General features: G+C 39.1%; 1 protein-coding gene across 10 annotated transcripts in view; it reads left to right on the top strand.

Moving 5' to 3' along the window:
• The window catches only part of cadps2 (Ca++-dependent secretion activator 2), a 725,177-nt gene that overhangs the window by 679,317 nt on the left and 28,624 nt on the right, over nt 1-17,236 (top strand). For all 10 annotated transcript variants that reach the window (XM_063058146.1, XM_063058145.1, XM_063058142.1 and 7 more), the window contains one exon: nt 4,405-4,512. In XM_063058146.1, coding sequence (XP_062914216.1) covers nt 4,405-4,512 — 108 coding nt within the window. The remainder of the gene's footprint in view (nt 1-4,404; nt 4,513-17,236) is intronic.

The following is a 17,236-nucleotide window of genomic DNA, read 5'->3' as shown; positions in this document are numbered from 1 at the left end:
TTCAGAAAAGAATTAGGAGTTATTTCTTCCTCTGCCCCTCCCCCGACTCCTTTGTCCACATTCCTCCCCACTAATCTCCCTCCTGGCACTTATTACTTTATACCTGCTCCTTCATTTCCTCCCACACCAGCAAACAGTCCTTCCAGGTAATGTGACACTTCCTGCAAAACTGTTGGGGTCATCTATTGTATCCAGTCTGCTCTACGTTGGTGAGACCCAATGTTGATTTGGGGATGTCTTTGTCGAGCACCTCTGCTCTGTGTGCTGCAAGAGGCAGGATCTCCTGGTGGCTACCCATTTCAATTTGACTTCCTATTCCCATTTTGATAAGTCTGTCCTTGGTTTCCTGTACTGCCACAATGAGGACAAACTCAGGTTGGAGGAGCAATATTCTGTCTGCATAGCCTTCAACCTGATGGCATGAACATCAATGTCTCTAACTTCTGGTAATTTCAGGAATGTCAGGGGTAAGTTTTTTATGCAGAGAGTGGTGAGTGCGTGGAATGGGTTGCCGACAATGGTGGTGGAGGTGGATACAATAGGGTCTCTCAAGAGACTCCTGCATAGGTTCATGGAGCTTAGGAAAATAGAGGGCTATGGGTAACCCTAGGTACTTTTCTAAAGCAAGTACATGTTCGGCACAACATTGTGGGCTGAAGGGCCTGTACTGTGCTGTAGGTTTTCTAACTTTCTCTTCCCTCCCTCCTTACTCCTTACCCTTTCCCCACCTTATCTGGTTTCTTCCCCCCTTCTTTTCTAGTCTTGATGAAGGGTCTTTGACTGAAAGATCAACCTTCATAAATGCTGAATTCCTCCATGTTTTGTGTGTGTTGCGCTAGGCATTATCTCTGATGTACTGGTCAATAGTTATCATTAAACCAAATGCTAAAATATCTGGTAACTTGTCATAGTTTTGCTACATTTCAGAAGCATTTTATTGATCAGTCATAAAAGTTGCAATATAGATTGTTTTCTATTCTGTGCGCCAAGGGCCTATTTTTGGTGCAGAAATGCCTTACTTAATTTTAGTTTCAATTACAATTTGTTTAGGTGGTTTCTATTGCTAGTTGTAACTTTTGCTTGTCTAGGACAAGCTGAGAATATCTGGGCAGGATGACATCCAGTAACAAATCTCTGGAGGACTTTACCTTTGATTCCCGTTAAATTCAGTGGTAACCGAGCCCTTTGATGTTAAATTGTTAAATACTTCCCTGAGGTCAGTGACAGTCACTCTCACCCCAGATCTAGAATTCAGCTCTTTTATCCCTGTTTGAAGCAGAGATATTATGTCCATAACTGGAAGGAATTGATCTGGCGAAACCAAAGGGAGCATCAGTGAGCTGGTTATTGGTGGTAAGAACTGTCCACAGTATCTTCCTCTGTGTGGGCTGATGGAATGATAACTAGCTAGGTTGTGTTTGTGGATAGGTCATGTTTGGACAAATTTTCACAAAGTTGGGTGGATGCCAGTTTTATGTAGCTGTACTAGAAGTTGCCATTATTAATAAACTATAGGTCTTCAGTGCTGCAGCTGTAGAGTTATGTTGAATCCAGTTTATTTCTTCGTAGTAATTGAAGATTACTGGATTGAAGGCTTCTCTGATGGCAGTTGCCAGAGGAGGAAATGAAGATCTACTTGTAACTACTGTCTGAAGATTGTAGCATGTATGACAGGACTACAGGAGTTTTGATTTGATCCATTGGTTGTGCCATTGTTTTAGATGTTTTTAGCCACTTAGCATGTGTCTAACAACCTCAGCAGTTCAGTATTCTTGATGTGTATTTCGATATTCCTCCTATGAAGATCGGGTCTGAGCTTAATATTTATATTGGAGTAAAGAATATGCCATGACTGGGAGCACAGATTGTGGTGGAAGTTAGTTCCACTGCTGCTGATGGCAAACAGCACCTTATGGATGCCAAATTTTAGGCAGTTAGTTCTGCTCGTACAGTGATGATACCACAGAACACAGTGGAGAGTGGCATTGTGATCTGGCATTGAAGGCTTTGTTTACCATATCATTGGCTGGATTTATTGGTCAGGCAGAATGACTTTGTAAAATGAAGTGTTAAGAAATAGAAACAACAGAATCCTCATTTTTGGAAAGTAGTGGATGAAAACCAAGAAATCTTGAACATTATGTGAAAAGCCTGTCATGAATTCAGAGCATTATATCCTCTCAGAGGTCTTTGAAATGTTGATGGTTCACAGAAAAATCAGATCTGACATAAACCTTCACCCTAGGCTGAAATCCCATATTAAGTTTGAGTCTTCACACCGTGTTGATTCCCTGTGATATAAAAAAACGTTTGTGCTGATTACAGTGTACTCCTATGGACAGTCAGACAATAAAACATGAAAAATAGGTGATATATTTTAAATTAAAGTTCAAGTTGTTTGTAGTTTTTTTAATAAGTGCTAACTCAGCATGAGAAGGAAATTTGTTTCCTCTTCATTTTACTTTAATATAAAGATGACCCGTGCAGTCTGATGAACTGAGCTATGAAGTTTAATGGTGCTAATAATGAAAAAGTTGTTTGCTTCCTTTCTTGGTACTCAGCACCTTCTGACAAACCAGAGAACATGACAGTTGTACAAGATGTGTGCTAATAAGGAATATATCTCTTCCCTATTCATTATAAATAATTACCCTTTGCAAGTTGCGATATAGAAGAAATTGTTTTAAAGAACTGCAATTCTAATTGGTAAATGTCACCAGCTGCTGCAGTAAATCTATCCAAGTTATGTGTGTTCTTGTAATAATTAGTTACTGTCTCAAGACTGCAGACTGGATGTGAAAATCTATTCTCAAGGTGTGAAACTCCCATATGTCTCCTAGCCTGCGACAGGTAGATGAGCAATAAGAAGAGGGAAATAGCTGCAGTAACAAAATAGATTCTGTTGGCTTTTATTAAAACAAAAACCGCAAGTCTGTCATTCAGTTTGGGTGAGATTGAACAAATGAAGGGCAAGATGTCTATTTGAAAAAAAAATTGCCAATGACCTAATTTGGAAAACCCTGTTTTGAGATTTCTCTTCCTCAAAGAAATGTTGGTCATCTAGTTGCTTTTGCTTCTAAATATATATTTAGTATTTTATTATTATAAAATAGCTAAGTATTGTTTTCATTTTTACCCTCTATTCTTAAACCCAAGATTGATGTATAACCAATGAAGCTGCAGGTGCCCTTGGCTGAACCATGTTGTCTAATATTGCCAATGATGAGCATCCATCCCTCACAAATATCTTCTTCAGCCTTATGCAGATATCTAATTAAAATAGTTTCCATCTGTAATGACTTAACTGCCTTTGAACTTTGCTATCTGCCAAGGAATCAATTTCAAATATATTAGAGCATGAACTGATACTGTATTAGGTAGGGAGATCATTGTTGCATAAATATTTAGATGTAATACTTTTAAAGGGTTAAATCAGGAGTTGCTGGGCAGCGTGATTCAAAGGGCAGGAAGGGCATATTCCACGCTTTAGCTCAATAAATAAATAAATAACATTAAGGACTATTCAGTTTTCTGTTTTCCATCTTTTCCTTCCTTGAAAAATGACTTTTTTTCTGTTTTCCAGTCTAGAGAATCTATGGAATTTTAAGTATTCCAATAATTAAATATGATTTTCAGTTCCACAGTATTTTTTTTCTTTGGCAATTAAACTCTTTTATGTGATGTGCAAGGAGTCTTCAAAGCATGAATGAGTGCAAACTGGTGAACTGGTCTTCCATTTTCAATCAAATTTGGACCTTTCCCTCAACTTGCTAAATGGGTGAAATGGTTTGTTTCAAATTGCAAGTTTGACACTCAAGTTGACATTATTCTTTTTTTAAAGAAATGGAACATCCTTAAAATCAATCTATTTGAAGCATAGTTGAGAAACTTATTTTAATATCAGTGATGAGTATAAAGGATCATTGTTCTTCAGTAAAGATCCTGAACATTTTCCGATGTCTATCACAAATTTCTGTTATTTGGGTGGGAAATTAGGATCTGGTAATTCCAGACCAGCATTTCCTTCATGACCTTGTCTCACTGTTCAAGTCTGAATAGAGAGTCAGCAAAAAATCCCTTCAAAGACACTTCTATTACCTGAATTAGCATAGGTTCGTTACTGAGGATCACAATTCCATTCTATTCCAATGGGACCATTAACCGCTCATTGGTTTCAATGGGGGAAATAATTACCTTAGGCAGCAGATCATACATTGTTGGTTTCATTTTGTAATATTTGTGTCTATTACGAAAATGGTGGTTACGGATTAACCTTGGTCTGGTGTTTCTTGCAAAGATAATTTGCAAAATGCGGACAGGGAAATGAGAGACCCGAAACAAAATTTACCAAGGGAATTTACATCTGTGTCAATTTTGATTTTCTGTTTGTATATTTCTTTCCAGCAACCTGGAATGGACCTGGCAGACACTTACATCACGTTTGTACGACAAAACCAGGACATACTCCGTGACAAGGTCAATGAGGAAATGTATATAGAAAACTTGTTTGATGTAAGTATTTCCCTTGCAAGACGTACCAAAAAGGAAAATGAGAGCTATTTTCTTAAGAGGGCTGTTAGTATTCGAGTACATAGTGCCCGACATTGTGTTAAATGTTCACATGGATTTCAAAGATTGGGCAGCTTTACTAACTTCTTTTCATATTGGTTTTCAATCAGAAGCAAACATGCTCTCCTCATAAATCATCATTGCAGTGAGCAAATTCAAGTCTATTTTTATATAATGTGGATATCAAACTGGTGTATTAATGGTGAAGCAACACACACACAAAAAAAAATTGCTGGTGAACGCAGCAGGCCAGGCAGCATCTTTTGGAAGAGGTACAGTCGACATTTCGGGCTGAGACCCTTTGTTAGGACTAACTGAAAGAAGAGATAGTAAGAGATTTGAAAGTGGGAGGGGGAAGGGGAGATCTGAAATGATAGGAGAAGACAGGAGGGGGAGGGATGGAGATAAGTGCTGGAAAGTTGATTGGCAAAAGGGATACGAGGCTGGAGAAGGGATAGGATCATGGGACAGGAGGCCTAGGGAGAAAGAAAGGGGTAGGGGAAACCCAGAGGATGGGCAAGGCGTATAGTGAGAGGGACAAAGGGAGAAAAAGGAGAGAGAGAGAGAGAGAGAGAGAGAGAGAGAGAGAGAGAGAGAGAGAGAGAAATATATAATTAATTAATTAAGAAATAAGGAAAGAAAGAAAGAAAGGTAGAGGTCAGTACACCAGACTACAACAGCACCCCCCTGGTATCTATCCCCCACTTTTCCTTCACTACATCGACGACTGCATTGGCGCTGCTTCCTGCACGCATGCTGAGCTTATTGACTTCGTTAACTTTGCCTCCAACTTTCACCCTGCCTTCAAGTTTACCTGGTCCATTTCCAACACCTCCCTCCCCTTTCTTGATCTTTCTGTCTCTATCTCTGGAGATAGCTTACCTACTGATGTCTACTGTAAGCCTACGGACTCTCACAGCTACCTGGACAATTCCTCTTCCCACCCTGTCTCTTGCAAAAATGCCATCCCCTTCCCGTAATTCCTCCGTCTCCGCCACATCTGCTCTCAGGATGAGGCTTTTCATTCCAGGACAAAGGAGATGTCCTCCTTTATTAAAGAAAGGGGCTTCCCTTCCTCCACCATCAACTCTGCTCTCAAACGCATCTCTCCCATTTCACGCACATCTGCTCTCACTCCATCCTCCCGCCACCCCACTTGGACTAGAGTTCCCCTTGTCCTCACCTACCACCCCACCAGCCTCCGGGTCCAACATATAATTCTCAGTGACTTCCGCCACCTCCAAAGGGATCCCACCACCAAGCACATCTTTCCCTCCCCACCCCTCTGCTTTCCACAGGGATCGCTCCTTATGCGACTCCCTTGTCCATTCGTCCCCCCATCCATTCCCACCAATCTCCCTCCCAGCACTTTTCCTTGTAGGTGGAACAAGTGCTACACCAGCCCTTACACTTCCTCCCTCACTACCATTCAGGGTAGTGAGGCGACACTTCACCTGTGAGCGGCTGGGGTGATATACTGCGTCCGGTGCTCCCGATGCGGCCTTCTATATATTGGCGAGACCCGACGCAGGCTGGGAAACCGTTTCGCTGAACACCTATGCTCAGTCCGCCAGAGAAAGCAGGGTCTCCCTGTGGCCACACATTTTAATTCCACATCCCATTCCCATTCTGATATGTCTATCCATGGCCTCCTCTACTGTAAAGATGAAGCCACACTCAGGTTGGAGAAACAACACTTTATATTCCGTCTGGGCAGCCTCCAACCTGATGGCATGAACATTGACTTCTCTAACGTCCGTTAATGCCCCACCTCCCCTTCGTACCCCATCCGTTATTTATTTATTTTTTATTTTTTTTTTAAATTTGTTCTCTCACTCTCCTTTTTCTCCCTCTGTCCCTCTCACTTTTGTGTGTGTGTGTGTTGCTTGAAATTCCAGCATCTGCAGATTTCGTCGTGTTTGCGTAATAATGGTGAAGAATGATTTTATGCAAGTCCAGCCTGTCTAAAATCATAATGCTTTAAAATAATATGTCTCAGTCTACTTAAGTAAATTACTTCCTTATTTTCTGTCACTCATTTCTTTCACTTTAATCTGATCAAGTTGCATGCTGAGATATTATTCTGATGGAGATTAGAATTGAGGAGGTTGATTTGATCTGCATTTCAAGAGTTTGGTATAAGAAAATGAGCCTTTCTGAATCTCTTAATAGAGAGCAAAAATATTTTGTTTGATTAACGTTTGTTGGTCTTGATGACAATCACGTAGAATATATCATAAGGCTATGCATCCAGTACTTCAGCTATCCAATGCATTCACCATTTTGTCTCCTGCATAACAGGACCCATTAGAATGTGTGTGTTTGCTTTATTGCAATAACACGTAGGATTTAATCAGTAGGCTTTCAACAATCATAGGAAAAAATGCTTAGCTGTATTTTAAGAAGTATATTTTATCTTATATTTAGCTATATTTAAGAAAAACTGACGTAGCTTCTGACAAGCCAGTCTTTGATCTGGTACTCCTAATCACCTAGAAGACTCATTTTCCACCTGGATTTCCTGGTTGTAGGCTTTCAGGTATCCAATGCTATTGTTTTTAAGTAGTCAAGTCTGCATTTGTAAATAATACTTGACCAATTTAAGCAATATATTCCAGTTTGTCTGCCTTAGCTTTGCATGTACTGAATACTTCCTCAATAAACAATAAAAAACATTAAAGTAGTCCCTTTGGACAGCACCTAATGTAGCACAGTGGTTAGCATAACACTTTACGGAACAGGCAACACAGTTTCATAACCCACCACTGCCTGTAAGGAGTTTGTAGTTTCTCCTCATGACCCTGCGGGTTTCCCCTGGGTGCTGCTGTTTCCTCCTTTAGTCCAAAGACGTACCAGTTGGTAAGTTAATTGGTCATTGTAAATTGTCCCGTGATTAGGCTAGGATTAAATCAGGGGATTGCAGGACAGCGTGGCTCGAAGGGTCAGAAAGGCCATTCTGTGCAGTATCTCTAAAACATTTTTAAAACTAAAAATAATGTCTTACTGTGTGGCTGCTTGTTCGCATGCCTTTTCTTCAGTGTTTTTTCCCTCATGGCATTGGCACTTCATCATTGAGATTTTGCCACATAAGCTGTTAAGTGGGTGACTTTTTATCTGATGGGTGCTTTTTAGCTTTCACTGTGTCAATGAGTTGGTCTGATGTTTCTGTTTATTTCATTGAAGACACTGCTTTTGATTTATCATTTCAAGTTTTAATGTTTCATTTAGATCTGCCTTTATCAGCGTTTGTACATTCTAATTAGTATGTGCCACTATATTCCATTGAGAATATCAAAGAGGAACAACAAAGTATCCAAGAAGATCATTTTCACTTGTGTAAACTGGGACTTAGTGAATCAGAAACCTCAATTATTTTTTTCTCTGTTTTTCAGAATCAGAATCAGGTTTATTATCACCGGCATGTGACGTGAAATTTGTTAACTTAGCAGCAGCAGTTCAATGCAATACATAATCTAGCAGAGAAACAAAAAAAAATAAATAAAATTAAACATAATAATAAATAAAGAAGTAAATCAATTATGTATATTGAATAGATTTTTTTTAATGTGCAAAAACAGAAATACTGTATATTAAAAAAATGTGAGGTAGTGTTCAAAGCTTCAATGTCCATATAGGAATTGGATGGCAGAGGGGAAGAAGCTGTTCCTGAATCGCTGAGTGTGTGCCTTCAGGCTTCTGTACCTCCTACCTGATGGTAACAGTGAGAAAAGGGCATGCCCTGGGTGCTGGAGGTCTTTAATAATGGACGCTGCATTTCTGAGACACCACTCCCTCAAGATGTCCTGGGTACTTTGTAGGGCAGTGCCCAAGATGGAGCTGACTAGATTTATAACCTTGGTTAAATTGGTATGAATAGACATGGAAGAGGGAGATAAAATGCTTTTCTGATTCAGCTGGACATTATCCTACGTGGTCAAAGTGATCCACAATTGATTAAAACATTTCAAATGATTAAATCACAAATAGTGATGGATTATTATACTTCGAAACTGTTTCATTGGAGAGGTATAGAATATACCTTCTGAAAATCCTTTCTCGTCTCAGTAATACTGTAAGGTAATTTATCATAGCTCACTTAAACCGTTTGTTCCTCTTTGCAGTTTTTATCGCTTGTTCCATTAAATAACTTCCATAAAAGAGTGGCCACTTTCTAACAGGCTGTCATCTCAGCTGTAGAGTATTAGGGTGCTCCTGCTTTACTCCAGAAATTGAGATAATCCTCTGTGCCAGCACCTCGGTTCTGATCTATTTGTTTCAAAGTAAACTGACAGATGAAGGAAACATTTTTAGTGTTCTTTCTCAGCAAAAGTCGAGTAGGTGCTCTTCTGGTACTTGTTGACCCTATCAGTAACTTTGCTAGGTGCTATAGAGGAACACCCAGCAACTGTAATACCAACTAAAAGATATAGCATTTCACGATAGGAATATCAATAAAATTGCTAAGTGAAGAATGATCAGTTACTTATAAATGTAACTCTTTCTCATAGGGGGCATTGGAGCAAGCATAATTCTGAATTTTCTAAATGAAATGAAAACCCACCATTCAACAGCAATTTCAAGGTAGAAATGGCCACACTGGAAGTGACTTTTTTAGGAAGTCGTGCACAACACTGACATCATCGGCACATCTTGAAAATAACTAATTTTCAGGGGTTATGTTAAATGCAAAGAACTGAGAGATGGTCGTATTGAGGATACACGTGGTTTATGATCTCTCTGCTTTTCACCAAAATACCAATCTCTCCAACTGAAGCATCATACTAGTATCACCATTTTCAATAGAATGAAAACCTAAATTATTGTAGACTGCTTTGTGATGTGATAATTGAGAAGTGAATTCTCTGCATAATTATGTAGTCTAGTCTACCCTGTTTTAGTTGTTTTTCAGTTTTTACATGAAAGAGCGCTTCCTTTATTTTCATAAACCATTGTGATGTGCTAATTCTTAGACAAGAGTGTTTGTCACTGAACAGAATAATCTCTTTTCATGATACCTAGAATCGCTGTACAGAACTGATGTCAAAAGGTGCACTGCAGACATAAATGGTGATGTAAAGACCAAGGGTACATCCACTGCGTAATTCTTTACCTTCAGAAATGAAGCATTAAAAGACAGCATCATGTACTGGCTAAGGAAAGAATAAAATTAAATCATCAAGACATTTTACTAGATGGATGAAAATACAGTAGCTGTATTAAATTTTGACACCTGAATGGGTTGTGTGAAACCGAAATAGGCACTTTGGTCCACTGAGCATACAGCAACCATCAACCCCCACTTACATTCATCCCATTTTTTACTCTTCCTACATTCTCACCAACTCTCTGTATTAAAAGCATTTTAAAATTCGGTCCATGTTCTTTCCTGATTCAGTACCAAGCAGTATCTGCATACAAAGGAGGCACTGTACACGTGTTAAAAGTTACAGGAACTGCTTTATTAGAGTTATATATAGAAGAAAATACAGAAAAAAGAAAGATTCTTAACAAAATACAGAAGGAAACAAAATAATGCTTTTTCAACCAATCAATGAACTGACCTATATAACGCTGGAGGGATTCTGAGGTATCTGACAGCATTTCATGCAATCTTCTCTCTGTCTCTTTACACCAGTCATGACCCAGCCTAAGGGATGATTCCAATTTACACCAAAAAGGTGCCCTTTTTTATACCTTTCAAAAATATAACATAAATTTTACCCCAGGACTTCTCCGTGCACTAGTGATACCAACCTGTATCCTTTTATCTCTCGCAACCTTCGACCTAGGCGCATACATAGAAACAGAGAGAGCAGGTCTGCGAGGAGGAAAACAGTCTTCACCTGTATCTTGAACAGAAAGGTGTTGTCCATTATTAAGAGCCCCATCACCCAGGACATGGCCTCTTCTCACTGTTACTGTCAGGAAGGAGTTACAGAAGCCTGAAGGCACACACTCAGTGAATCAGGAACAGCTTCTTCCCCCCTGCCTTCTGATACCTAAATAGACATTGAACCCATGAACATCACCTCACATTTTTTTTTATTATTTCTGGTTTTGCACTACTTTTAATTTAACTGCTTAATATACGTTTGTACATATATACTTACTGGAACTGGTTTACTTCTTTTTCGATATTATGTATTGCATTGTACTGCTGCCACTAAGTTAACAAATTTCCCAACACATGCCGGTGATATTCAACCTGATTCAGATGTAATCTCACTGAGCAGGTGAAGGTGGAAGGTCAACAAATGCAAGAGTCAGTGCTGAGTACAGGGATAAACCATAGGCATCCTACGCTGAGGAGTCAGATCCAACCTTCAGCTTCACATCAGTACTTTCACTTCACACATGTGGCCAACATTCCTTCTGTAGTAAATGAAAATTAAGAATCTGCAAAGGCTGCAAATTTGAAATAAAAACAGGAATGGCTGGAAATACTCAGTAGGTCAAGTGACATTCTTGGAAAATGGAAAGAAAAAGTTCCGAATTGGAATCCCAGATTCATAACATTGAATCAGACTGACCTGCTAAACATTCCCCACTGTTTTCTGTTTTTACTTCATTGAATTGATATGTGTTTTCTTCAGGTGCCAAAAATGACGAATTCTAAAATAGTGTCTGGTGTGTATGTGATGCAAGATATGGACCATTCAATTAAATGGGATTAATGACCTTGATTGAGCAGCTAAGTGTAGAAAAATGCAATTTTTGATTAATTTTAAAGCCTTGAATAAATTGGCTAAAATTTCTTAAAGTAAATTTACTTCTTTTCATGATCCTGTTTTTAAATTGTTTAAATCTTTTGGAACTAATTTTTAATGTTATTATCTATCTGAGATATTTATAGGCAGTTGAAAGTCATTTGTTGGCAGTGACCAATCAAAAGGCCATCAATCCAGTCTGAGGGTGGGGTCTCAGGATCTGCTGCTATGACACTGGTCACTACTTGTGGTGTCCCAATTAGAACCACACCAGGTAGCTGCAATGTGGCTGATAGACCACAGCCACTATTCAATAGAGGAAGCTTCAGACAGCCTTGGAACACAATCATGCAACCCCTGTGCAGGAAGGTATTGTATCATCTGGACAAAACCTGCTGCTTCTAGGCTCATAGGTTGACGGTCAAAAGCATGGGCAGTTTAGCTGCTATCGTGCCTAGAGGGGACTTCAGGAAGCCAATGCTATCTCCTCGTCAGCCTTAACTTCCACTGAAAGTCCTAGATATTAGCTGATAAATGAAGCTGAGATGTCAATCGTCAATTTCTGCATTATTATAAACTGATAGGAACAGTTGGCTGTTTATTTCCTTAAATATTTTCCATCATACATTGAACTAATGGGTGCACTTACTCCACTGTCGTACCATCCTCAAAATCAGAATCAGAATCAGGTTTAATATCATTGGCATAGGTCGTGAAATATTTTGACATTGCAATAACACAATAAATAGGGAAAAAAACTGTGAATTACAGTAAGTAGTGCAACAATAGAAATAAAAAAGTAGTGAAGTAGTGTTCATGGGTTCAATGTCCATTCAGAAAACAGATGGTGGAGAAGAAGAAGCTGTTCCTGAATCATTGAGTGTGTGCCTTCACACTCCTCTACCTCCTTCCTGATGGTAGCAATGAGAACAAGGTGTGACCTGGGTGATGGGGGTTCTTAATGACGGACACCGCCTTTTTGAGGCATCACTCCTTCAAGACATCCTGAGTACTACGGAACCTAGTGTTCATGATGGAGCTGACTAAGTTCACAACTGTCTGCAGTTTATTTTGATCCTGTGCAGTATCCCCCACCACCTCCATCTGCCATAGCAGACAGTGATGCAGCCAGTTAAAATGATCTCCATGGTACATCTGTAGAAATTTGCAAATGTCTTTGTGAATCCTTAATAAACCTGTATAAAAATATCCAGCTGTCTTGGATTTGGCAGACAGTTGACCAAGCATAAAGCACCATTTGAAGAAAAGAGTTCCAACTTTTTGCTACTTTTTCCTTTATGTATGAGTGTTTTTTAATTTCATTCCTGAGAGGCTTCGCTCGAATTCTAGATTCACTAACCAGTGGAAATAGCCTCTTTCTCTCAAATCCGTTAGCTCCTCTAATACCATGAAAAACTTCAAACTACTTTCCTCTTAACCTTTCAATTCCAGGAATACAACAGTTTGTAGCTGTCACTGCATAATTTAGGTCTCTGATATGAACTGCTCCCTGCATTCCAATTATATTCTAACGTGGGTTTTGTAGAGGTTTCTTTGTATTTTAATGTTCTAGATATGAAATCTGCCATTCATTTAAACCTTGTAAGATTTTCTACACGTACCTAATACATTTTAGTGATCAATGCGCATCAACATCTGAGCCTCTTGAACCTCCATCACTCTGGCTTTTCACCATTCAAAAAATACTTTGTTAGATCCTTTTCATTTCGAAGTAACTGACCCCACATTTTCCCATTGTAGTGTATTTGCCTTAACTTTGCCCATTTGCTTACCCTATTAATTATCTTCATAATTCTATGCTCCCACATCTTGTCTATCAACTCTAGATGTGTGAATCTCTGCCTATTATCTAAGTACAGTGAGAAATAGGCCCCTATTCCTGTGGTACTTCAATCAGTCTGAGTAACTCCCATTTTGTTGACTCTGTGGCTTCTAACTCTTAGCTGTTTTTCTGACCAAGACTTCCATGAGCTTCAATGTCAACCAGCTTCCACACATGAGTCACTTTGTCAAGTATCTTCTGAAAGGCCATATAAACAAAACCCCTCAATATTCCGCTATCAACAGCTTTAGTTGCCTTTACAAGATATTCAGTAAAAGATTCATCAAAGGGTTCCAACACTTTTAAAAGCCATGCTTGCTCTATCCAATCACAAAAAAAATTCATGGTATTCAGTCATTCTGTCCTTAATTATAGGCTCCAGTAATTTCCCAGCAACAAATGTTAGGTTAACTGGTCTATAATTTACTAATTTCCCTTTCTCACTTTTCATAAATGGGGGAGTGACATGTATAATTTCCAATCTAAAAGAACAATTCTGAATTGAGAGAGTTCTGCAAAATTATATTCAGAGCATTTGCAATGTTTCATCTACTTCCTTTCAACCTCTAGAATGGAAATATCAATTCCAGGAATTAGTCACTCCCTAATGCAATTACTCTATACAATCATTTTATTTTATTTACATTTAATTTGGCACCCCTCTTCTCTGAGTCAGAATTAGTTTCCTTGAGATATCTAGCATGCTAACTTTTTTCTCTGTTGTAACGTTAAAGTAATTATTCAACATATTCATTTTTCCCTTATTTTTCACTTATGCTTATTGTTTTTCCCACTTTTAGCATTGTTAATTTTCCCTGCTTATAATTGACAACATTTTTCGTGTCGATTTTGATATTGCTTGCAAATTTCCTTTTTATAGCTCTTCCTGTCTGTTTGTTGTTTTTGTATTTTTCACAGTTACCAAAATTTAAGCTGGTTTCCATCTTTTTGTATTATTTTTAATTGTAATAATATGTTGTCTCATACCTCCATAGTCATAAATAAAATTTTTTTGGGCAAGTTGAATTCACCCTCCTTAGGGAAATAAACTACTTCTGTCAAAAATTACATTCTTTTTGAGCACCTTTGTTGTTCTGCTCCTGAGTATGCTTACGTGGTGCACCAAGGATACCATCTATATCATTGTCAGCCTAATTTAAATCTAGAAACTACTGGATGCTCTGTAGTTCACTCTTTCAGCCAGTACATTGAAATATTCCATGTTATATACAAGTATCATTAAATCTTGATGCAAAAAAATGGTTATTTTTAAAAATCTGGCTCTTCATTCATAATCTAGTATGCGGAAAACTATCCTGAAGCACACTAAAAAAATTTGCACCCCTTCCACCTTGAGCTTGTTTGCCTGCCCCATCCATTTTGAATGAAATTTCCCATTTAAACCAATCTGCACGTGGTAACTGCTTGCTGATTTTTGTATTGATATATTCTGTGGCTTAAGGGTTACCACCTTGTCCTGCAATTAATTCCCAATGAAGGTGTTTTTCTTTCTTAATTCTACACATTATTCCCCACTCTGATTACTTAATATTTACTCCCATAATTTAATTGATTTTATCTTTACTCACAAAGGTTTCTTTTACTTCCCTGGTAGTTTCCTATTTTTTTCTAATGGCCCTAACCAGCTACTTTGATTTCTCAGTTCTGACAAGTTGCTTCAGAGTTGTCTATCAGATGCTCCCAGTTGAAATTGCACACGCCATTCAATCAATTTGTTTATTAACTTGTATAAAAGATGCTCAATTAGGCTGATCAATTTAATGTAAGTTGGTTGAGTGGACTAATGGAAGAATGAAATGCTTTTGTGCTGGGATGGGTGGATTCCAACCTCTGTATGAAGTCTGGTGCATCATTTCATATTGTACGTATTCCCAGCTTCTTGTGGTAGTCTCCCCGTTGAAGTGCTCATTCAGAATCAGAATCAAAATCCAGTTTAATATCACTGGCATATGTTGGGATTTTTTTTTGTTTTGCAGCAGAAGTACAGTGCAATACATAATCATAAAAACTATAAATTCTAATAAGAAATATATATTGAAATTGGAATTAAATAAGTAGTGCAAAAAGAGAGGAAAAGGAATTAAAAAAAAACAGTGAGATTGATGGTGGAGGGGAAGAAGCTGTTCCTAAAACACTGAGTGTGTGCCCTCAAGCTCCTGTTCCTCTTTCTTGATTTTTGCAATAAGAAGAGGGTATGTCCTGAATGATGGGACTCCTTAAAAATGTATGCCACCTTTTAGAGCCATCGCCTTTTGAAGATGTCCTTGATGCTGGGGTGGTTAATGCCCATGATGGAGCTGGTTGAGTTTGCAACTTTCTGCAGCTTTTTCCAATCCTCTGCAATGGCCCCTCCATACCAGATGGTGATGCTCTTGATGGTAAATCTACAGAAATTTTCTAGCCTTTGGCGACATGCCAAGTCTCCTGAATATCCAAATGAAACTTAGTCACTGGTATGCCTTCTTTGCAATTGCACCAATATCTTGGGCCCAGAATTGATCTCCAAAGATGTTGACAACCAGGAACTCGAAACAGCTCACCTTTTCCACTGCTGATCCCTCAATGAGTGATTTCTGTTCCACTGACTTGCCCTTCCTGAAGTCCACAATCAATTCCGTGGTCATTTACTGACCAAGGAATTCAAAACCTCCGCAGCAAGCTCTCTTGTGACTTCCCTCCAAATGTTCAGCCCTTAATCCCTGAATTAGTTACAGGACCATGATAACAGTGTCTCACAACGTGCAGATCCTACCTTGAAACTGTCATAAATCATGGAGAAATACAGGGCAGATGCAGGCCCTTGACCCAGGCGTCTGAATCGACCACCAAGCACTTATCTCAACGCACAGCCTGTGTCTGAGCTGGTGGACTGTAAATGTGAATTTAAATGTTAATGTCACTTCAGATTGTTTTCCTGATCATCTGCCGTTGTGTGACTGTATTTCAATCCTTGGCTATCTAAAAGACCAAACAACCATAAAGGTAAATGTGTCCTGTTGGAACAGGGAAGGTAAGAAATCCAGTCTCATGCCATGTGCACATGATGACCAAGGAAAGACTGTAGGATTGGGAGGTATATGAAGTGAAAGGTGTGGTTAGATTTTTGGACAGCAACACTTCCAGTGCTGCTGGCTATATCTTCTGCTCCAATGAAGGTAAACAAGGAGATAAGAATTCTTAGTAACACACAGAAAATGCTGGAGAAGCTGAGCAGGGATAAGGCTCCTGCTCTGAATATACACGCTTTGCCCCATAAAAGAGAGTAAAATGTGCTAGTGAAAGTCATTTGGTGCGGTTGAATGAAATGGCAACATGTGTCGACAGTGAAGTATGATGTCTTCAATAGTGCTAAGTGTGTGATGATGGTGAGTACCCATGATTGTTAGATATACGTAGTGCAACAGTTGGAGTCATAACACTTCAAGATATGTTAGCTGACCTTGATGATGCATGGGTCCACTGCATCTAGATGATTAAGACTTGAATCCTGGCATAGATGGTCATGGTTGTCTTCTGAAGATCTCCTGGCTATTCATGTGTAAAACGTGGCTTCTCTCCTCCTGCAAGAAGAGTTCCAGAAAAAAAACTCATTAAGAACTTCTTCATTCATGCCCAAACAGTCTTAATCCCAAACACGAGGAAATCTGCAGATGCTGGAATTTCAAGCAACACACATAAAAATTGCTGGTGAACGCAGAAGGCCAGGCAGCATCTATAGGAAGTGGTACGGTTGACTGTACCTCTTCTGCTGCGTTCACCAGCAGTTTTTATGTGTGTAGTTTTAATCCCAGGCTGCCTGCCAGAGCCTTACATTGCCATAATGCACTTCTCCTTCTGGTGCATTCTGGCTTTAAATGGTGCAGGCTTGCCTTAAGCATTAGAAACATAGAAAATCTACAGCATATCCCAGGCCCTCAGCGCACAACGTTTTGCCAACCTGGTAACCTACTCCTGAAGCTGCCTCAATTCATCTACTGCATAGTCCTCTATTTTTCTAAGCTCCTTGTACCTACCTAAGAGTCTCTTAAAAGACCCTTCTGTATCCGCCTCTACCACCTTCACTGGCAGTGCATTCCACGCACCCACCAATCTCTGT

This window comes from Mobula hypostoma, chromosome 9 (assembly GCF_963921235.1).
Source record: "Mobula hypostoma chromosome 9, sMobHyp1.1, whole genome shotgun sequence".
Taxonomy (NCBI): domain Eukaryota; kingdom Metazoa; phylum Chordata; class Chondrichthyes; order Myliobatiformes; family Myliobatidae; genus Mobula; species Mobula hypostoma.
The sequence above is the reverse complement of the archived record's forward strand: the minus strand, read 5'-3'. Positions and strand labels throughout refer to the sequence as shown.